At 39.8% G+C, this 24,143-nt stretch overlaps 2 protein-coding genes and 1 pseudogene across 6 annotated transcripts; 2 read left to right on the forward strand and 1 right to left on the reverse strand.

The window, feature by feature from the left end:
• Positions 1-5,213: 5,213 nt before the first annotated feature.
• Positions 5,214-12,061, reverse strand: LOC115687151 (flavin-containing monooxygenase FMO GS-OX-like 2). Its single transcript, XM_030612624.2, has 7 exons — positions 10,755-12,061; positions 8,501-8,571; positions 7,217-7,366; positions 7,010-7,092; positions 6,762-6,897; positions 6,165-6,338; positions 5,214-5,549 (listed from the first exon to the last, which is right to left on the reverse strand). Exons 1-7 carry the CDS (start codon positions 11,290-11,292, stop codon positions 5,364-5,366), a joined length of 1,338 nt encoding a protein of 445 aa, XP_030468484.2. The 5' UTR covers positions 11,293-12,061; the 3' UTR covers positions 5,214-5,363.
• LOC115687198 (flavin-containing monooxygenase FMO GS-OX-like 2) lies at positions 11,701-20,381 on the forward strand (annotated as a pseudogene).
• Positions 20,382-21,795: 1,414 nt separating this feature from the next.
• Positions 21,796-23,972, forward strand: LOC115687156 (uncharacterized). 5 transcript variants are annotated; one of them, XM_056318358.1, is made up of 4 exons: positions 21,796-22,116; positions 22,865-23,095; positions 23,210-23,376; positions 23,469-23,972. In XM_056318358.1, exons 1-2 carry the CDS (start codon positions 21,944-21,946, stop codon positions 22,929-22,931), a joined length of 240 nt encoding a protein of 79 aa, XP_056174333.1. In that variant the 5' UTR covers positions 21,796-21,943; the 3' UTR covers positions 22,932-23,095; positions 23,210-23,376; positions 23,469-23,972. The 5 variants fall into 5 exon arrangements, with proteins under 5 accessions (XP_056174333.1, XP_056174332.1, XP_056174334.1 ...); XM_056318357.1 differs by having other exon boundaries at positions 23,260-23,376; XM_056318359.1 differs by having other exon boundaries at positions 23,277-23,376.
• Positions 23,973-24,143: the final 171 nt, after the last annotated feature.

Raw genomic sequence — 24,143 nt, forward strand, 5'->3', positions numbered from 1 at the left:
CAGTAGTAACATTAGTATTCCAACTATCAAGCAATAAGAATAATAAAATCAAAGCATGTACCCCATTATTAAAGCTAGTCTCGACTGAACTCAATTGACTAATGACCACATTGAATTCATTAATATGATTATCAATCAATGCACATTCGCCCATATTTAAACAAAATAGACATTGCATAAAATAGACCTTGTTGATCGCAGAGGCTTCTCATATATGTCTAACGAGGCCTTTATCAAACCCGCGATGGTCTTTTCTTTCATGATGTTAAACGCGACATTACGAGGCAATGTCAGTTGAATAATACCCAACACTTGTCAATCGAGCAATTCCCGATTAGCTTGCTTCATAGACTTTGGTTTCTACCTAAATGGGGGCAAGTGCAAATTCCTTTGATACAATCAATTCTCAATGTGCATCTTCTAGAAATCACAATATTTCTTATCAAAACTGTCGATTTTCACTTTTCCTTCTTTTGTCGTCATCGATTCGCTTCAACTTAGCATAGCATGGCTCTAATACTAATTATTGCGGAAATAAGTAATCGAACAATTACATAAACAAAACAAAAAAATTAATAGTATACCGCATTTACTTGGTTCGATTGGTGTGATCTATATCCATGGGGAGAGTAGTAAAGAATTCTACTATAGATCAAGTGACACATAGGAGATTACAATTATACTTGAGTCAACCAACCACTCGAGGTGTTGCCCAACCCCTAACTATACCCAATAACTCACATAGTTTTTGGCCTAATAATTCTTCTTGAAATAATCTCTCAATCTCATGAAGGAATAGAACTAAGTCAAATGTAGATGATGAACTATAGAACTAATTCATATGTAGCAGAATCCAAACAAACTTGCACCCATTTTGCCTTATATTGGTGCACATCGTGCACACTTACATTCATAAATCTTGAAGTGCTACACTCATGTATCTTCTTTTTCTAAAGTCTCATAATGACCTTTGACAACCTAAGGCATGTTCTCTTCTTTGCTAAGAATTTTATACATATCGTGCATACATACATCAGTATTATTTACAAGTATTCAATCACCTCATCAATTAAAATGGTCTATTAAAGGTGACCAAAACATTAACAATCTGAGAAAGTAATCGCTTACCTTTTTTTGTTAATTTGGTTCAGACTCAAACCCTAGTACATTCGGTAAGGTTAAAATTAGTAATTGCACGTAGCCACGTTGTTTGATGATGACATAATGTATGAAAATCTTACTAACATTATGTAATGGAAATTGTTGGGGCTAACTGATCAATATAGAAGGATGGATTGAATAGGTTGATCAAGGATTATGGAAAACTTTCATGGAATATTTCATAAGCAAAAACAAGTCAGCATGTGTGAAGATAGCGTGTGTGAAGATAGTGAATAGATATTGTAGATGATGAACTAAAGAAGTAAAGCATAGCAATTTATAGTAGTTCGGCTTTATTCCCAAGCCTAAGTCCACTCTCTAGATAACAGCCTTAACACAGGCTGGATACCACTACTAATCAGCAATGCAAGTTACAACTGAAGAGTGTTGTTCCTCTCAAAAAATAAATCACACTACCAGGACACAACAATTGCTCTTGCAATTATACACTTGACTATTTGCAATTATAATGCAGTACAAAAACTTTATAAGATAAAGAACGAGGAAGGTATCTAATCTTAGACAATGAAACGCAACTACAGTATTCTCAGTATTTCTTTCATCCAATTTCTTCCTAGTTTCGCTAATCCTCTTTATATAGAAGTCTTCAATTAGCCCATTGGAGACTCTGAAGAAGATTAAGATAGCCGTTTGACAATAGGTGAAACCTTGACCAAAATCGGGATTACCGGAATGAGGATGTATTCCCAATAGAAATGAGGACGATTCGAATTCTTTTTTTGATAACCAGGATCACTCAAATGTAAATCACACTTACTTGAACGTAAGTTACTTTGCACTATTGATCGCTGGTAGTCCAAATCATGAGTAAATGAGAATTAATTGTGGGTAAATTCTTGGAAGGTGTTTGAGCGAGAAAAAGATTATGAATTGTCTCGCTAAAAGTATGTAAGTTTTTTAATAAATTGGAAGGTTCTTAATGCATAAGTGCTTAGTAGGAGAGGTATACATGTATCTCTAGACGTATTTCCACTTCAATGCAACCAATGCAATTCAAAATTTTTGTATAATTAGATGAGCATTATTCCCCACATCCAAATCAAACTCCTTGTCGTTTGCATAAAGACACTAGAAGTGTCAAAAGTTTTCTACGATGCTCACATTATTGCCAAAAGTTTTCATCGGCTCACTTAAGTACTAGATCGGAAAAACAACGATCACTTAAGTACCTCCAGCGACATATTCCGACCAAAAATATTACGTGACATTTTTAATTAAATGTTGTGTCTAACTGGCTTTTACATAGTAAAAGAAAGTCCACGTGGACGATGAGATGGCCTTTAATAAAAAAACGGCACTATGCTAGAGTAATTTAATCTCTCATTCTCTCTCGCTCTCTCTTTCTCTCTCATTCAAGCATTGTTCAACAATATTGAAGTAAAGATGTTGTGGTTTGAAGGATAGCCTTGCTCTTGAGTACCTTAGATTGGAAAGATGTCGTGGTTTGAAGCAAAACATCAAGCACGAGTGATCGGCGCCGAGAATGAGCGAGCACGAGGCACTTCGAACACTTGGATCAGAAAAGCAGTTGAGAAGAGAGACTTGGCCATGCTGACACCTAAATTTTAATTACCCAATTAAAAAATTATTGCACAAAAATTTGGAATTAAATTTTTAATCCCTAAACAAAAATATTTTTTATTTTTGCATGGCATAGGCATTAGGTACATCTGGATTAAGAGGATTTATTAGAATAAATTTTTCTTTGTAAAAAATCAAAAAAAAAAAAAAAAAAAAAAAAATCGAACCAAGCCGGGTCGACCCGGCCCCCTCTCTTTTTCCCCCCGATAGGCCCGACCCCCTCTTTTTCTTTCTTTTCTTCCTCTTCGCACGAGCGGGCCCAACCCATTCCTCCTTCCCCCGGCCCTGCCCCTCTGCTCCTTCCCACTCCCTTTCTCCTCTATCGCTGTAGACGAGTCACAGCCGAGCAAGAGGTTGGCTGCCGTTCAACCAAGCGAAAATAAGCGAAGCAGAATAGAGCAGAGATTGAGCGGATGAGAGGGAGAGAGCAGGTGGCCGCCGGCCACCATAAAAGTCGAGGAGAGAGGAGAGAGAAAAGGTCAGCCATTTTTTTCGAAGGAAAAATAAAGATAGGAAGCCAAGAGAGAACAGAGCGATATAGAGAGAAATGGGCGAGAGTGAGCGAAGACAGGCGAGAGAGAGACCCAGCTAGCTTCGTCGTCACTTGTGAGCCGGCCGACGATCCCTTAGCTAGAGCCAAACTAGTTAATCTCCTCTGGATCCCTATTTTGCCCTGTTTTTTGGTGTACCGAGCCGGAGCTTGCAGCCGTCTGACTCATGCGAACTCCGGCCCATGCCTTCCTTTTTCCTAGTCCTAGTTTCACCATAGGTGGTGTGTCACGATTGTCGGTATAAGTTCGAGCCCCGACCAAGATTGGGAATTCTTCGTTCCATTGTGCATACCACCCATTCGATGAAATGCCTAAATGAGATCTGAATTTTTGGTCCTTGGTCGGCGACATAGGGACCGGGCGACGAGCTGTGGACTTGGTGGTGGCCGTGTGGTGGTTAGTCGAGGCCGAATGGAGGCTAAGGGTGGCCGGCCAAGCCTCCGCCGAAGCTTGGGCACAAGAGGCCCTGGCTGAGGCTCAGCCGGCGATCACTTTTGCTGGCCAAGCAATGGCCGACCATGAGGGGGGCTCCTCGGCCTGAAGCACCGAGGCAGCCATCGGCTAGCAGCCAGACGTTAGCTCTCGGTACTGGCCAAGCCTCATGTGCCTAGGCACAGGAATCAGGTCGGCCAAGTCTACAGAGTCAAGTCGAACTCGGTCCGTAGGTCTTGGCCGACCTAGGCCGATCCTAACCCGGGTCCAAGCCCGAAGGTGGATCCGGAGATTCGACCTGGGTCCGTTTATAATACAATATAATATAATATAATTATTTCAATATTAAAAATATTTTTATTACAAAATTAAAAAAATCCGAAAATCAAAAAAATGGAAATTGGGCTTTGGAATTGCCTTATCTTGCATTTTGTGTGTGATTAATGACATGCTTAATTGCATGTTGTTTCCTTCGTACGTTTTGAATTGTGTGTTTAATTTGACCTTACATATGGCCGATCAGAGGCATGTTAGGTTGTTGTTTGCGCACTTCTGATGCATTGTTTGGCATTTCCTTAGCCTAGTTAGGACTAGAACACTAGGATTCACAATCTTTAGGAAGACTGCATGAACACCTTTAAGTGATGTTTGAACTAGATTATGTATCGAAAGGGCACTAGTTGTGTAACTAGCGTAATCAAGTCCTTGAACTCATTTGAATCTCTGGTTTATAGCAGTAAGGCAATTCCCTCGTTGCTTTACTTGGGTTTCTAATCGATCCACCCTAAACTGATTAGTGACGACTCGTAGATAAAATTAATTTGCATGTTAATAACTTGAACCTTAAGTCGTAAGTTGATATGGGCTTGGAAGAGCCTGAGTTAAGTCCTAAGTTTAGACTTAGCAATCCATTAGCCTCAAACCTTTTGGCCTCGGCTAGCACGGGGAGGTCGCCACAGGCTAGCGAGACTTGGAAGCAACGACGACGTCAATTGACGGTGGCGACAACGTATGGAAAGCAATGGATAAGGATCACCGACGATTGAACTTCAAAGTTCCTCAAGAGAGGATTCCTACGTGAGATTTGTGTGTATGCTCTCTCGTGATATGTTTTGGCTGCAATGAGCTCAAGGTGGCCAACGAAATCCCGGCATGCTTGAGCTAATTAAACGATGCCGCCACTCTCAGCTCCTGGGCTACTCCTTTCCTTGCGTTTCTCTTCACCAAAACGAATTAGAGTTTTGATTTAGGGTTTATATTTGGCAAATTGGGTGAATGGTTAATTTAGATTTCGAATTTGGGGCAAAACACGTAGATGATGTCATTAAGGGGTATATATGCTAACTAGGCACACCGGCGAGTCACATCGGTTGGAGAAATTAATAAAATATGGTAACGTCGGATTTTCAGCAACCCAAATCAGAGTTGACACTTAAGTGAAAATTTTTTTAAAAAAAATGACATTTAAGTGATACAAAAAAAAACTTTTGACACCAAAGTGAGCATCATACGAAAATTTTGGCACTTACAGTGTCCTTATACCACTTGTCATCCTATTTTAACTCTCTTGTCTCATTCTAGTGGTTACAATAATTCCGAATGATCTTCAGAATCAATTCAAGGAATTTGCTTGCCAAATCCTTCTTCTTGCATCCACTTGTCAACATCCCAGGTGTCTCGCCAATTTTCGTCAGAAGATTGCCGAACTTTCAACCATTCGAGTCCAATAACAGCCATCTTCTCTCTCCATTGTTCCAAGGATGGAATTCCCAATTGATGCACAAGCCACTTCTCATACTCACACTATCAAGCGCATGACAGAAGATCAATTCCTTCTTATGGGAAACAAAAAATTAAAGTAGCCTCATTGTATAGTTAATAAGATGATCTCAGCCAATATAGTTCAACAAAAATTTTTGGGATCATACTACTTTTTACCTCTATTATGGATTTTGCCTACTGTTTACAAGAAACTATCATATGAGGGTAATACATGTATTAAACTGAATCTAGATTATTAAAGATGGTCGGTCTCAAGTAGGTCCTACAAGATCTCATGGTCCAAATTGAATTTACTATGTATACTAGGTTCATGCAATATTTACTCATTGTTTAGACTGTATTTTCTATATCTAAAAAGATAAGTCCAACCGGAAAAATAATAGGTGCACTGCCAGCTTAGGAAATGATTTGCACACTCAGCATTGGAAAATTGACATATGGAAGAATTTGGTTGAAAGATTAACTCTAAACACACATGTCATTTATCCAACGGTAAATGTACAAATTTTTTCTTACACTAACAGTGAACCTAATAATAATCCACAAAACATTTTGTTTTCTTAAATTTTTTTAGGTGTCCAATTTGTTGAAAAGGTATAGGCACTATGAATTGATGAATGACAAGTTAGTTCCAACCTTTCCAATTTCAAGCCTGTGAGTGTAATGCTTGGGCCATCCAAGCTCTTCGATGTGCTGGTAATGTTCTAGAACAGAAGACATCATCTCTTCTTCACTTGGCAACACCAATTCTCCAGATAAAACCTTGGCTACCCACTTCGACTGTAACTCGCTAGGTTGTGCCGGAAAAGTCTAATCCCGGTTGAGATCGATCAAGAGAATGTGAAAATAAGGAATTAAACGAAAAATTAGTGAACTGGAACCCAGGCGAATACAGTTAATTGCTGCCACAATTCTAAACTCATGATTTCATGAAATGTCTAAACCATAAGTATGGCATAAAACATCCAAAGATGAAGTGTTTTCTTTCCCGTATTCTCTTTGCGTTTTCACCTATTATGAACGATTAATTCGTATATTTCAACTTAAACATTGATTAATCAGTGAGCGATTCTCTAATTGCTGGAGAAAAAGTTGTTTGTTTGGCTCAAAACATGTACTGAGTGTTACCTTTTGCTATCATATATCAGTTGACTTCCTCCTTGCAAAACCGTAATCTCTTGTTAGTCTACACGATGGGAGGAAAAAAAAAACAAATTTCAAGAAAAAATTTACCAGATAGGGTATGCAAATGAAAGAGAGCCAAGGAGCTAGGCTTGGTGGGAAAACATGTTTATATAAAGGCCCCACTCGGTTGTTATCCACACTCACAAGTCCCTTCGTCTTCAGAAATGGAAAATGGTAACTATATCTGCAACATGTATATCAAGCAAGATATATATATCATTAGACATTAAATTATTTGTGGAATTTTGAAAAGTAAAAGCTCAAGTAACTGCAGGAAACTATTAGTTTTTTTATACCCAGTGCAATGGATGATAACATCTGCATATATAGATGATCCATCTTGAAACACTAATTCACCATTGTCTTCAGCACATGCTATCTATTCAAAAGACAAAACAGGATTAATATTTCAGAATGGGAATTATATCTCTAAGGCTTCAATTGGATTTTCATCTGAACTTAGTTGCAATTAGAAAAGAGGGATAATGTAAAATGTAAAGTACCATGGGATGTTCGAAGACCCCAGCGAGCTTTCTCATTTTTGCAACTTGGGGATTTGTCTCTCTTGAGGCTTGATGAACTTCCCTGGCAAAAGGTAAGATGTCTTTGGCTATGTCGCCAGCGCTAATCCCTCCTCCTATTATCAACACAATCTGTCACGCAAAATAGTGAAAAGCGTTCATACATCGACATATTTAGAGTGAGATATACGTTGAAGGCACATACGCGTTATTGTAAGTCATGAGAAAAGGCTTGCGAGGTGATCCATGAGTGATGACCCATTCAACTCTAAAGATCACCCACTTATGTTCTGTAGTGACTTTGACCCATGTATAAGGCCAAAGTAGGAAACCCTCGAATAGATGTTTGTTTTAAGGACGAGTTAAACCCCTAGCCATCTCAACAAATGGTCGGAGTAATCCTTGGGGCGAGAAAATCTAGACAAAGTACACTCCTCGTATGTTTATATTGTTTTTCTCCGATTTGGCACTAAAGCGAGCCAAAAAAAAACTTTTGGTACTAAAGTGAGCGTCGTACACAACTTTTGGCACTTCTAGTGTTCTTCTCCCAAAAATCCTCACAACTATTACAAAACACATCCTCACTTGATGAACTCTGAAGATCTCTCGGATTTACACACATTGTTGAAGACTCTTGTGATTTCTCTAGAGTATTTTCTGGTGCACACAAAATCCTCTACCCAAGCCCTTCTGTATGTAGCAGTAGATCTCCACTCAAGTTAGGAATCCTCCCTAATTAATTGACAATTACCTCCAAATCAAAAATCTCCTCGATTGATTGGAATTCCTCTAATTGGGCAATTACTAGAATTGATTACATCCTGATATCTTTTCTAAATAATACTTCTTATTTAGATTTCTTCCTTTTCAGCGTCCTACCATAATAGACCTCCTTCCTATTTAGTATTCATGATGAGCAATCTTCGGGATATTTCAAATCTACTCCCGAACATGTTGGGTTGCTCCCAAAAGTTTTTAGCTAGAATAGTGAAGGAGTCAGGAACTAACTGAATCACACATCAAGTGCAGAGAGCATCATTGGATGATAGATGCCGATACTTACAAGAAAGTCAGTGCTTTACAAGATGGAGCTTGTAACACCTCTCTAAACATGTGAGAGAGCTAGTGATCATAATTAACACTTAGTACACCCCTTTAGAAGCTCGGTTTGCAAAAACCAATTGATTACTCGATATCATCCAAGAAATTTCATAAGTCAATTCGAAATCATGTTCTCGAAAAATAAACAAGGCATATCAGCCATACCTTATCTTTATATGGCTCAGGAACTCGATAATTATGACTGTGCAGCTGTTCTCCTGGCCATGTTGATCTCCCTATGAAAAATATTTTTCTAGTAACAAAGTAAAATGAACAAGAAAGAAGAGACTTCACAGTCGTATGGTACACAAATATTTGTAGTAAAAGGAAGAGAGAACTATTCCGAAGAAGCATATGCTTCAAGTTTATGTATTTTACTTTCCATAACGCAATATGACATTCTAAGTTGATTAATTTTTAAAATTTAAGTCCACCTGCTTGCCAACTCAATTTCAAATTAAGCAAATCAGTTAACGAATGAATTCATTCATAAGTGGCCTCGAAGAAAGAGGGAAAAAATTGGGTGGTTGTCTTTCGATATGTAGTTGAGGACAAGAGAAAAAGGATTGCATCACACCTTAAAGAGGAACCTAAGGGAGGCCGGTGGTGGCCGCCGTCGTGAGTGGTTCTCAGCCATTAAATGTTGTGACCCCATGTGAGACTTACAAGATCCAATAAGGAAAACAGAATGAGCTCACATGTACCAGATGCATACAAAATTTACGTACATGGAAAGTGGTACTTAGGGTTGAATGGTTTTAGATTCCGTACAAATTCCATCTGAAACTTGAAACCTACCGGTTGGAACATGTTTATCATTTTTTGAAATCTGGAATCTATCCTGTCGCAGGTTTCAAGATCGATTATAGAATTTACCCAAGTTCCACCTGAATTATTAATTGAACGATTGAAGAGAATCATCATCTTTTATAGTCACCACTTATTATTACAATCCACTGACCACGACTTATATTTAGACACACGAAAAATATGAAACATTAATAAAGTAAAAGTCTCAGTCATAAAAGAGAAGCTCATACTAATGTTTCCAGATTATACACTCATCATCGGACGCCATGGAATACCGCAGGATCGGCGAAGACATAAACCAAGAAAAACACAAGAATATATTTTAGGTTCCAGGTTTCAAGTCAGGTTCCACCTACCTAGAACCTGAAACCTACCCGTTAGAACAGGCCCAATTTTTGGAATTTGAAACCTACTTTGCATACATTTGAACCTGGAACCGAACAGGTTCATACCAGTCCAGTTCTCAAGTTCTAAGTTCTAGCCTGGAACCATGCTCACCTCTAGCGGTCTTTAGTATTTTGATTTTCTCTTAGGCTTGATGCCTCCTTTTGTAACACAAAAAAAATTAATTTAATCCATATAACATATGATATTAAATATAGTATGTGATAACAATATTTACTTGGCAACTGATCATGTATAACATGCAATTATTTGAACATAATTACACTATTGTCTTGACAATAATTATAAATGGTTCTAGTTTTAAGGATGGTTGCCTCTTTCTAATGGGAAACCTTATTTTATCACATACAGTTGGGATAATAAAACAAGCAGTCCCTGAACTTTGGCCCAATGTATAATTTGATCTCTAAACTTTTGATTTGTTCAATGTAGTCTATGTACTTTAGGCTAATGTTCAATGTGATCTTTGAACTTTTAATCTGTTCAATGTTATCTCTGAACTATTGATACATGTTCAATTCAGTCCCTGAACTTGAATTAATGGAAAGGACTGCATTGAATATTTTCATATAGTCCAGGGACTGAATTGAACATGTACCAAAAGTTCGGGAATGATATTGAACAAATTAAAAGTTCATGGACCACATTGCACATTAGGTTAAAGTTCAGGGACTACATTGAACAAATTAAAAGTTCAGGGATCAAATTGAACATTGGACCAAAGTTCAGTGACTGTTTGTGTCATTTTTCCTATGTAGTTTTAACCTTTGGGTAAAAAAAAAACATATTGTGCTATCAAACGCTCAAGTTTCTAAATTTTCTCTTGATCGAACAAGATATTAAAAATTGATAATTTAAGAAAAGCCACATTAATGCTTACGTGATAATTTTCTTAGTAGGTAAATAAGATTGAAAGTGCCCTCTTTTGACGAAAAAAATAAGTTTATAAAGAATGAGGGGTTGGAGAAAAAACTCTTAAGAGTTTCGCACATCTGGGACTGCGATTGGGAAGGGTTCTTTTTATATTTGTAATTGAGTATTGTGATTGAAAAGGGTTGATATGAGTAGGAGAGAAGTCAAGCCCAATTTGGTTGACCGGCCCAAATCCAAAGCTCCATTATAATGCGAATTCTCTTTCTTCTGTTCGACAATATCAACGAAGAGAAACGATTCGACAAGGATAATGTTAGATCAGACGGTGTACCTGGAAATTCAGCAATCTTTGGTTGGCTGTACTTGCCGTTACAAACCACCACAGCCTCGAAAAAATCCACGCCCACCGCCTCCTCCCCACCACGGGTCTGCCACTCCACGGCCCAGTGGTCCCGCCTCCCCTCGACGGCTTGCTCGACCCGAACCACCTCGTGCCCGAACCGGATCAACTCGATCAGCTCAGAATCCTCTGCGAAGCTGCGCAAGAACCGGAGCACCTCCTCGTGACCTGGGAAGTTCCTCGGGTCCCCGCTTCCCTGCTTGAGAAATGGGTAGTCCGAGAAACCCATGAGTTGCCTCGGCAGGTTCGCCCGGAGCGACCGGTACATGCTGGCATGGACAACATCACGGCCCGGATCCAATCCCAGTGGGTCGAATTCGACCCGAGGGTCGTACAGCCACGTGCCGCCAACATCACTGCTGCTCTCGAACACCACCACTTGGTGCCCCTCGCGGCGGAGCTCCCTGGCTGCAACGAGACCCGACATGCCGGCTCCGATCACCGCCGCCTTTACCTGCAGTTTCGCCATGGTTTCGGGACCCGGATCGGGAGGGTTTACTGGGTCTGTACTTCAACTCGTTCTCGCTTATAGGAGATTTCTTTCTTGCGTATGGCATCGGCGCGTTAATTTACTGGGGAAAGTCTAAAAAAGTTTAATAATTAATTGGCTAAATCCAATCTGTGCACGTTGCGTCGGTCGATCCACCTCATCTCAATCATGATCGACAATTTAATAAGATTACAAATAAAATTCAACGAATACCGATTTGGTTTAATAATTTATATCCATCATCATTTGCATGTGAGCTTTATTTAATATAGATTACACCTTAAAGTTTTAAAGGCAATTTATCCAAGCTTATCAAAATTCAAAAACATATAGGGACAAACCAAAAGCAGTCGATGGTGGGCCTTGACCTTCATTTAGGTGTACACTATGGACCATAACATGACAAAAGCGAAACCGATGCTGGCGGACTTAGGAAATCTGATGTATGCGATCTATGAGGTAGAAAGAAAAGCAAAGAACCTGCGAATTTGAATGAATTTGAAAGAAATTGCTGAGAACTTTATGTTAATGGTGCATATATACGCCAGTAATCTTCATAAGGATTCGACCACGTCGTCAATCAAAATGGTGTATAAAGATTGACCAAAACGTGAACAATTTAAGAAAGTAATCGCCTGCCTCTTACTTGACGCGCGAATGATATATATATAAAGAGTATATAAACCCTAACTTGGCGTACTTCAACACTTTCTCTCACGTGTAATGCAGATTAGGAAGACGCGTGAAATTTGACGTATGGGCTCCAGTCTCCTGAGCATCGTCACGAAGACCACTACCGGTTGCCATAGGCTTTGATACCACCTGACGCAGCGTTCAGTGAATAATTCAAGCAAAACCTTGCTTAGAGAGAAAAATCTCGAAATTCAATATTGATGATAATAATGTTATCCTTCAAAACAAACCCTAAACACCCTTTTATAGGGGTTAAACCTAATTACAATAGGAAATATAATCATAATAAGAAAGTTACCTAATCTGAATTGAAAACCTAATCATAATAGGAAAGTTACCTAATCTGAATTGAAAACCTAATCATAATAGGAAATCTAATCATAAAAGAAAGTTAATAAGCATCTAATAGCAAAATTACAAAAACGACCCTTAAAATTAACTCATAAAAATATACTAAAATAATAGAAAAAAAACCATCTAATTGCATCGCATCACCGTTTCGCTTTCTGTTTGGACTTCTGTTTGTCCAATTGGTCCAGAAACGCACCACTAATAAATTTCGCATCACTGCCCCTTACCGTTCTCGCTAGAAACCTACAAGGATTGTAGTTTTTCTATATTTTCTCGCCCCGACGACTACTCAGCGCCTTCGTCAGGATGGCTACGGGCTTAATTCATCCTTGAAACAAACACCTAGTTGAGGGTTTCCTACTTCGGCCTTATAAATACATGGATCGAGTCTTTAAAAGAGTACTTAAGTGGTGATTTTTTGAGTTGGGTCTTTACTCATTAATCACATCGCAAGCCGTTTTTCCTGACCGACAATATCGCGTGTGCCTTCAACTTATAGCTCACTCTTGTTATGTTTTTCGCTATTCTGCTCGACAGATTGTGTTGGTCATAAGGAAAGGGATTAGCGCAACCGAAATGGCCAAAGACATCTTACCTTTTGCCAGAGAAGTTCATCAAGCCTCGAGACAAACATATGCCCAAGCTGTGAAGTTTAGAAAACCTGCTGGGGTCTTCCAACATGCCATGGTACCTTCCATTTAACTTCATCACTGCTTTCTAATTGCAACTCGCAGCCTTAAAAGATATAATTCCCTTTCTCAAACATCAGCTTGTTTTGTCTTTTGGTAGATAGCACATGCTGAAGACGATGGTATATTAGTGTTTCAAGATGGATCGTCCATATATGCAGATGTTATCATCCATTGCACTGGGTATCAAAAAACTTATAGTTTTCTGCAGTTACTTGAGCATTTATTTTTCAAAATTCCACAAATAACTTGATGTCTGATGATATATGTACCTTGCTTGATATACATGTTGCAGATATAGTTACCATTTTCCATTTCTGAAGACGAAGGGACTTGTGAGTGTGCATAACAACCGAGTGGGGCCTTTATATAAACATGTTTTCCCACCAAGCCTAGCTCCTCAGCTCTCTTTCATTGGCATACCCTCTCTGGTAAATTTTCTTATGAAATTTGTTCATTTTTTCTCCCATCATGTAGACTAACTAGAGATTAAGGTTTTGCAAGGAGAAAGTCAACTGATATACTGTAACAAAAGCTAACACTTAGTATGTTGGAAATATAACGCGGAAACGACAGGATCTTGCAAATTAAGTCAGTGCGAAAATACCAGAGAAATAAACGAGGAACGATAAAAGACACCAGAGATTTACGTGATTCGATCCAAATATCGGTACCTACATCCACGGGGAGAGCTAGCAACAAATAATCCAAGCAAAAATCTTCAACTCCTCCGCACGCGATCAAGGAGAGGTTACTGTGCCGTTCCTCCCTTTATTCGCGTTCGCCCCCTCGGAGTCCACTGTGCGGCTCTGCTGTTTGTGCGGCGGCTTCAAAGAAAGAAAAACTCTTACTGTTCGGCTACCATTGGCAAAGAAACCCTTGATTTTATTTTATCCTTCACCGTGTGGCTATACCAGGATGCGAGAGGGGCCCCAGAGGATTTCCTCTTTTCTGTCGTATGACTTCTGCAAGCCACACCCACCAAAAATAAAATAAAATCCTTCCCTCCTACAAAGACATTTTTACCCCATAAAAGAAATACATAAATTGTAGAATATGTGTGCCCATCTTTTTGTCCTGTAGTGCCAGAAATATTTTTCTGCTTTTCTCCGAAACAGAAGCTCCTTTCTTGAATTTTCCTTAATGCGATTAAACTTGGATATTTATCCAATCAAATCGAATTCCATAAACGGTTCAAACTCGAGTCATAATTTAATAATTCTTCACCTTGGCTCGATGTTTGTAGCCAAATTATAGTACTCATCATTCATACTATAGCTCTCCCAATGCCCCAACGGGCGCTCATCCTCCACAGACGCCAATTGTGCTCAAGCAGAGCTTGAGCTTCACCAAAGGAACAGACTTTGTCATCATATCCGCTGGGTTTTCTGATGTTGCAATCTTTTTAACAACAACCATACCCTTCGCTAAGACATCTCGGATGAAGTGGTACCTGATGTCGATATGCTTCGTTCGCTCGTGATAAACCGGATTATATGCCAGATATATCGCACCTTGGTTATCACAGTGTATATCAACACTATTCTGATCTAACCCAAAGTCCGAGAGCAAACCTTTTAGCCATATTGCCTCTTTTGCTATAAAGGTCAGTGCCATGTACTCTGCCTCAGTCGACGACAAGGCAATGTGATCCTGTAAGGATGCCTTCCAACTAACTGCACCACCTGATAACGTAAATACGTACCCTGCTAAAGACTTGCGTTCATCCAAGTCACCTGCGTGATCCGAATCCACATAACCAGTGGTCTCACTGCCATTACTGTCCCTTTGGTACACAATTCCAACGTCTGCTGTCCCCTTCAAATATCTAAGGATCCACTTCACAGCTTCCCAATGAGCTTTACCAGGTCGCTTCATATAACGGCTAACTACACTTACTGCTTGTGAAATATCAGGCCTAGTGCATACCATAGCATACATAATACTACCCACTGCACTAGAATAAGGAACATGGGACATATGCTCCTCCTCCTCCTCAGTCTGCGGTGATAACTTATCTGAAAGTTTAAAGTGCGTCGCTAAAGGTGTACTTACAGATTTCACTGACTGCATATTAAATCGTGCAACAATCTTCTCAATATATTTCTTCTGAGAAAGATGTAAAATTCCTACAGTTCTGTCACGCAAAATCTCCATACCCAATATTTTCTTTGCAGCACCTAAATCTTTCATCTCAAATTCAGCACTCAATTGCCTCTTCAGCACAACAATATCAGACATATTCTTAGCTGCTATTAACATATCATCAACATATAATAACAGATATATCAAAGACCCATCCTCCAATCTCCTATAGTAAACACAGATATCCATCTAACTTTTATAATAGTTCTGACTAGCCATGAAAGAATCGAAATGCTTATACCACTGCCTAGGAGACTGTTTCAGCCCATATAACGATTTCTTCAATAAACAAACATAATCTTCCTTACCCGAAATAGCAAATCCCTCTGGTTGCCTCATGTAAATCCGCTGCTCCAACTCACCGTGAAGAAACGTTGTTTTCACATCTAACTGCTCCAGCTCGAGATCCTGTGCAGCAACTAAGGCAAGTAAAACACGAATAGAAGTATATCTTACCACAGGAGAGAACACCTCGTTGTAGTCAATGTCCTCCCGCTGTGTATACCCCTTCGCCACAAGTCTCGCCTTATATCTCGCTCCCTCGACACCGGGAATGTCCTCCTTCCGTTTAAAGACCCACTTGCTACCGACAATCTTCTGGCTCGTAGGTACTTTGACCAACTCCCATGTCTGATTTCGATGGAGTGATTCCATCTCTTCACTTATAGCCCCTAGCCACTGTGACGACTCAGAACTAGCCATCGCCTCAGAGTAAGACGAAGGCTCATCTGTCTCCACCTCGTCACCTATAGTCAATGCATAAGCAATATCTGTATAACCATAACGTACCAGTGGTTTAATTTGCCTTCTCCGTCTATCCGCGGCTATAGTGTGCTGCTGCTCTGCTAATTGTTCATTATCACCGACTTCAGGAACTGCGGCCTCATTTGTAATCTCAACTTCTGTTACCTTCGAGGTCTCCGGAGTCTCCACCTGAATCTCCATCTCACTACTGACATCATGATTTGTCTGCTCTGCTAATTGTGTCTCAAGACTCCTCCTTTGAAGCATTGTAGTCTCGTCGAAGATCACGTCTTTACTAATTAGAAAATTGGGTGATTTGGGATCAATGCACCACAGCCGATAACCTTTCACCCTATGTGCATAACCCAGAAATATGCACTTCTTCGCCCTCGGCTCAAGCTTACCATCACTCGCATGAGCATATGCAGGACATCCGAATACTTGTAATCCAGAGTAATCAACAGGTTTCTCCGACCATACTTCCTCAGGAGTCTTCCACTCTATAGCAGATGATGGAGATCGATTAATCAAGTAACATGCCATGTTCACTACTTCGGCTCAAAATTCCTTGCCTATTCCTGCATGCGAAAGCATGCTCCGAGCTCGCTCTAGTAAAGTTCTATTCTTTCGTTCTGCAACGCCATTCTGCTGTGGTGTCCCGGGCACTATGCGGTGTCTCACAATCCCTTCTTTCTCGCAAAACTCGGTAAAATCTTTACCACAAAACTCCATGCCGTTATCAGTTCTCAGACACTTGATCTGTTTATCTGACTGCTTCTCAATCAATGCCTTAAACTTCTTGAACCGATCAAACACATCAGATTTGTGCTTCAGAAAGTAAACCCATACCTTTCTAGAGTAGTCATCGATAAATGTCAACATATATCGGGCACCTCCTTTCGAAAGAACCGGAGATGGGCCCCAGACGTCTTAATGAATGTACTTAACCGGTCACTTGGTTGAATGAACAGCTGTTGTAAACTTAATCCGGCCCTGCTTCCCAAAGATGCAGTGCTCACATAAGTCCAGCTTTCCTGTCTTCTGACCCTTCAACAACCCCCTATCACTCAACGTCATCATATCTGCCTCACTCATGTGCCCCAAACGCATATGCCATAACTGAGTCAAGTCAGAATCTGACTCACCTGATGAAACTGCAGCAGCTCCGGTCACGGTCTCTCCCAGTAGATGATAGAGAGAACTCACTTTCTTCCCCTTCATCACTGTCATGGCACCTCAAGAGACCTTCAGCACTCCACCTTCAGTGGTGTACTTACACCCGATATCATGCCTCACGTCTGTCAGTGTGCGTACCACCCCATCGTGCATCCGAATCTGAACTGTTCCTATCCCCATAACATTGCAGGTTGCATTATTCCCCATCAGAACTCACCATCTGCAGTCTGGTAAGTAGTAAACCAGTTCCTATGAGGCGTCATATGATAAGAACACCCCGAATCTAGCACCCATTCGTCTCCTAACGAACCAGTAGTCACACACAAGACGGCCTCTGCATCACTAGTGCTCTCCTCAGCAACGTTTGCCACACTGCTTGTGGCATTCTGCTTGTCACCTCTATTTCTTCGCTTCGGACAATCTCTCCTGATGTGCCCCTCCTCGTGACACTCAAAGCACTTCACGCGTCCTTTAGACTTTCTATTGCGTGACTTTGACCTGCTTTTACCTCTACTGCTACTAGACCCTCGATGTTGTTATCTACCTCGAATCACTGGTCCCCACGCTACCTCCTGCGCTAGACTATCATCTCACAACTTTCTCTGCCACTCTTTAGAAAATAATGCAGACTTTACCTCTTCTGAGGTAATCGTAGTACGCCCCCGAAGTAGTGAATCAGTAAAGTGCTCCTATGATTCAGGCAAAGAAGCCAACAACATCATGCCTTGTTCTTCATCATCAAGTATCTTACTGATATTCTTCAAATCCATCATGAGTTTATTAAATTCATCTAGATGTGATTTGATCGATGTACTTTCAGTATATCGAAATTGAAACATCCTCTTCAACATGTACAAGCGATTATTCAGACCCTTCGTTACATAGAGTGCCTGTAATTTTGCCCACAATGCTGCGGCATCTTTTTCCTCAACCACCTCTATTAACACTTCATCCGATAAATTCAGCAGGATTATACTCTTTGCTTTCTCCAATAGCTCTGCTTTATCAGCCGCTTTCATTGCAATGGGTAACCCATCTTCGCCGTCTAATGCCTTGGCTAAACCTTGGGTTGTCAATAGCGCACGCATCTTGACGCTCCATAACCCAAAGTTGTTCCTCCCGTTAAACTTCTCAATCTCAACTTTCGCTCCAGACATAATTGCAATAGCAGAATTTCCAGATAATAATCAGACAAACAAAAGCCCCAAATCACAATCCAGAAAATCCTATCTTCAAGCTCTGATACCAATTGTTGGAAATATAACGCGGAAACGACAGGATCTTGCAAATTAAGTCAATTTGAAAATACCAGAGAAATAAACGAGGAACGATAAAGGACACCTAAGATTTACGTGGTTCGATCCGAATATCGGTACCTACATCCACGGGGAGAGCCAGCAACAAATAATCCAAGCAAAAATCTTCGACTCCACCGCACGCGATCAAGGAGAGGTTACTATGCCGTTCCTCCCTTTATTCGCATTCGCCCCTTTGGAGTCTACTGTGCGGCTCTGCTGTTCGTGCGGCGGCTTCAAAGAAAGAAAAGCTCTTACTGTTCGGCTACCATTGGCAAAGAAACCCTTGATTTTATTTTATCCTTCACCGTGCGGCTATACCAAGATGCAAGAGGGGCCCACGGAGGATTTCCTCTTTTCTTTAGTATGACTTCCGCAAGCCACACCTACCAAAAATAAAATAAAATCCTTCCCTCCTACAAAGACATTTTTACCCCATAAAAGAAATACATAAATTGTAGAATATGTGTGCCCATCTTTTTGTCCTACAGTGCCAGAAATATTTTTCTGCTTTCCTCCGAAAAAGAAGCTCCTTTCTTGAATTTTCCTTAATGCGATTAAACTTGGATATTTATCCAATTAAATCGAATTCCATAAACCGTTCAAACTCAAGTCATAATTTAACATAGTACATGTTTTGAGCCAAGCAAACAACTATTTCTCCATTAACTAGTGTCTAAGTTCACAGATGTAGGAATTAATCTTTGACAATAGGGGAAAATACAAAGAAAGATTAGGGAAAGAAAACACTTAGTTTGGATGTTTTATGCCGTACTTATGGCTTAGACATCTCATGAGAACATGAGTTTAGAACTATGGAAGCAATTACATGTGCTAGCGTGGGTTTGGGTTCACTAATTCTTTGGTTTAAATCCCTATTTTCACATTCTCTCTATCGATCTTGACCATGATCAGACAGTTGCGACGCAAATTAGCGAGTTACAGTCGAAGTGGGTGGCCAAGGTGTTATCTGGAGAATTGGTGTTGCCAAGTGAAGAAGAGATGATGTCTTCCGTTCAAGAACATTACCAGCGCATCGTAGGGCTTGGATGGCCCAAGCATTACACTCAGGCTTGAAATTGAAAAGGTTGGAACTAACTGGTCATTCCTCAATTCATGGTGCGTAGACTTTTTCAGCAAATTGGCCACCTCAACAAATTAAAAAGACAAAATGTTTTGTGGATTATTATTAGGTTCATTATATATACACATACATACATTCGCCATTAGATAAATGATATATGTATTTGGAGTTTATTTTGTAACGGAATTCTTCTATATGTCGATTGTAGTGTGCAAATTATTTTCTTAACTCGGCAGTAAACCTATTCTTTCCCCAGTTAAACTTATTTTGTTACGTATAAGAATTACAGTCTAAAAAAAACGAGTCAATATTCCATGAACCTAATATGCATACTAAACTCAATTTGGACGATCCTATCAAGTAGGACCTATCAGATCTGGTAAAATCTACATGGGACCGACAATTTACAACAATCCATATTCATTTTAGTATGTATATTGCACTTGTATGTAGTAATTTCTCCTAAACATTAGGAAAAATCCGCAACAGATCTCAAAAATAGTATTATCCCCAAAAATCTGTTCAACTATATTGGCTGAGACCCCCTTATTAACTACAAAATGAGGCTCCTTGAACTTTTTTTCCCCATATAATAAGAAGTTGACCTTATTTTCATGTGCTTGATAGTTTGAGTATGAGAAGTGGCTGATGGCTCAATTGGGACTACCACCATTCGAGCAATGGAGAGAGAACATGGGTTCCACCATACTCAAATTCCTGCAATCTTCTGATGAAAATTGGCGAGACACTTGGGATGTTGAAAAGTGGATGCAAGAAGAAGAATTCGGCAAGCAAACTCCTGGAATTGATCTTGAACATCAACCGGAACACTTGGAACCACTTGAAAGAGAATTGTAAGAGAATTGAAAGGGAGCGGACTAAGAGTTTGATTCGGACGTCGGCCCATTTGTTCCCCATTGATGCTCGTCTAACTATCTACAAATGTTGAATCGCATTCGTCCCGTTTCGAATGGGATAACATGATATGAATTGTTACATGCAACCATATTTGAAATCGCCAATAATTCTGGCTTCACTAACAATTTCAATTATGGAATTATCTGGAGGAAATAGATGTGTGAAATTATATTACTCGTGACGATTATTTTCCTTATTGCTTTATCAATGATAATTAAATGATAATAGTCTTTGTTCATTGACATCTTCCTTCCATTATCATTAATTCTTTCAAAATTTTACAGAGATGAAACCTACCTAAGCATGTATATTTTAGCACTATGCATAATGGAATTTGCAATGTTTTTGCAAAATCATATATAAATTTTTATTTTTTTAGTCACTAAAGCAACTCAATGTGGTTCGGCATATAATTTTCTTCTCATTCTAGTTTCATTGTCATTCAAAGCATTTCTTACTCTTGCATTGTGAATATTTTTCTTTGTAGCTAAATAGTTTCACAAATATTTTCTTCTCGCTCTTGATTTTGAGTACCCTGGAATCCTTTTCCATCGGGGGCAAAGGAACAGTGGCTGAGCAACTTTTCTTTTTTTGCTTAAGCGGTGATATGGCGTCCGGTCCAATTTTCACACACATTGACCGGTTCACTTCTATGGGCGATCTCAAGGATGCACTCCCCCACTTCAATATGGTGGATTCAAGATTTTACTTTTAAAAGTATTCCCAATAAGATTTGAATCCAAAACTATGATGAGAAAAACAAACTCTCGTATTATCTAAATCAATACCTGCTGTTATAAAAAATTTCACAATTTTGGCGCATTGATGATTAAGGTTTTGGTGATATTTTTATTTTGGGATAAGTGCATTGAAAATCTTAAAATTTATTACGAAAGTGCAATTGAGTCCTAAAACTTTCAAAATGATGTAATTAAGTCCTAAAACTTATTAGTCAAGTGCAATTGAGTCCTAAAATTTTTAAAAAGGTGCAATCAAGTCCTAAAACTAGTCAAGTTGGTGTAATCAAATCCTTCAATTAACTTCGTCTAACTTGATAAATGGAAAATACTAACAATTTTTAGGACTTAATTACACAAACTTGATTAGTTTAGAACTCGATTACATCATATTGACAAGTTCTAGGATTTAATTGTATTTTTTATAAGTTTCAGGATTCAATTGTATTTTTGTGACAAGTCTTATGACTCAATTGCACTTTTAAAAGTTTTAGGATTCAATTACATTTTTAGGATAAATTTTAAGACTTCCCGAACACTTATCTTTTGGTTTGTTAAACAAAGATATAGAATAACTCAAAATTTTGCAAGGTCAACCGCAAAACTTAGCGCATCGCATTCCAAAATTTTCTTGGCAATCAAGACACACCACGGTATAAATCGACTCGTCCATCGTCCTCAACTCCCCAGCAAGTCCAAAATCGAAGGCGTTTTCTTGGCTTCGTCCGTCGCTCTCTCGAGCATCTCTCGAGAGCTCAGTTCCAATCGATTGCTCCCGAATCCGACGAATTCGGCCAAATGGGCATCATAAGGAGCAGCTTCTCGTTCCTCCTGGGGGCCGTGACCGGCGTCTACGTTGCCCAGAACTACAACGTCCCCAACATCAAGAACCTGGCCAACACCTACCTCGTCAAGGCCAAGCAAGTCGAGGAGACCTATCGCAAGCCCGGCGACAAGAGGGAGGACGGGGAGTGAGTTGCGAAGCCGACCCACCTGTTCTTTTTCTGCCGTTTCGTCGAGGTAGATAGGTATGCTACTTGCCGCGAGCGCGTAGCAGGGCCTCTGATTACCACCAATTCATGTGAATTCGGTTTAGAACGTATGAGAAAGAGTTGATGTCCTTCCATCGCGAGAACAATATGAATTCGATGTAATTAAGGTCTTTGTTGTCGTTTGGGAATAATATTGGGTTGTTTAGTTTGTCGGGTATGAAAGAGTGATTGGTAATGCTAGTTTGATGGGGCTGAGGTTTTCTGGGTCGCTGCCCTGTTTCCTGTCTGCTGGTGCGTTTGCTTTTCAGCAGCGATTTAGCATGATACAATAAGATATCCGCTATGGAAACTATTTCTAGCTGGGCATTGTTCCTCTGGTGAACCATTGATAGCACATCCTCTGGTGGACTTTGAGTCTTTGACCTACATGTGTTCAGGTGATTTATTGTATTAAGGAATAAGAAACCTAATTATCGCGTCTCTGCGATCTTACATGAGATAGACATTGTTGGATCACTTGGCAAAAGAAAAAATGACACTGTTAGGTTAGTAACAAATTCCAGTCATGTTCACTGATCGTAAGTCTTTCTAGTTCAAAATTGCTGTGACGGAACATGTCATTCATGAAATGTTCTTGTTAGGATTCTTTAAGATTACCTTTGAGATGACAAATTGGAACTTAAGGAACGACCCATTTTATTCATCTTTCTTGGGACTTCCTTGACAGGTTTCAACATCTGCAACGAAATGGACACACTGGCAATATTTATGGTGAATCTACTGTCTTTGGCTAAAGGTAGAAGGAGTGGCCTAGTACACATTAATTGCATCAATTGCAGGATCGATGAGGTTAGCTCAATGGAGGAAGGATAATGCCATAGTCTCCCTTAAAGCCTTTTGCTGTAGGCATATACTCTTTACGGGGTCCTACTTCGCTTGCCTTCTTTCAGCTTTCATGGTAAACAACATCCTCCCAGCCTCGACCTTATGCTCAACGATTACTGCAAGCTGACGATTTACTTATTTGCTTGAATTTCGCCTTAACTGTTTTTGTCAAACACCCTCACTGCAGTAGGCTCTTACAATGATGTTGTTTATTGGCTCCGCTACTTTTGATCACAGTAAGTCAGTGTATGCAGCCGAACTACGTCATGTATCCAAGAATACTTTGTTAACCAGAAAAGGCTCGCACTCTGCCTGAAAGTACTCAACTCTGCAGAAAATTCCCCAAAGCTAAATGTCTTGACCCTTTTCAAGAGTGAAGCAATTCCTCTGAATCTCTGAATTTATTATTTAACATGCTGATTTTGTTGTGAATATGCTTGTTGTAGGCACATCCACAGGATGTCGGATTGTTTGTTGGAGATCAAAGTCACGTCTGTGGCAAATAGAAGAAATCCCTGCGTCCGCCATTTGTTTGGGAGCGTCAATGGGCAAAAAGTCCATGTTCAGGCAAAGGCCATTCAGTGTCAATTGAACCTCCACTTCCGGTTTATTTATGTGAGAAATATTGTGTTCCCGCTGTTTCTTGAATCACGAAGGACACGCAAGAACGATTAATGATATTGTTTCGTCATATTTGTGTCCATTTGGTGGTAGCCCTTTGACTGAAGAGCCCTCATGTGGACATGTCGTACTAGTAAGAAATGAGTACTAGTGACCATTTCTTGACATTTTCATGAAGAAAAACAGATAAACATGAAGAGGTTCCATGACCTGTTGCAGTCAACTCCCTGAAGCAGGGCATGCTTAACCCCAAGTCTCGTAGCCAATGAGCACTTGTAGCTTCAGTTCATTCTCAACGCTACTGGTGATCAATTTATGTGTTCATTGAATTAGTTTAGCAGCAGGAAAATGGTATGATAATGTTACTGCACTGTTCCTAATCAAGAATGCTGCTGAGCTCTTCATCCCAGTTCCAACATGAACGAACAGGATTCAAGGCTTGTCATGGCTGAACAAATTGGAGATACCTTCCGCGAATCCCCACTTGCAGATTTTACGTG

Source organism: Syzygium oleosum, unplaced genomic scaffold (assembly GCF_021117445.2).
Source record: "Syzygium oleosum isolate NSW1041296 unplaced genomic scaffold, Sole_v2.1 Sole_v2.15, whole genome shotgun sequence".
Lineage (NCBI taxonomy): Eukaryota > Viridiplantae > Streptophyta > Magnoliopsida > Myrtales > Myrtaceae > Syzygium > Syzygium oleosum.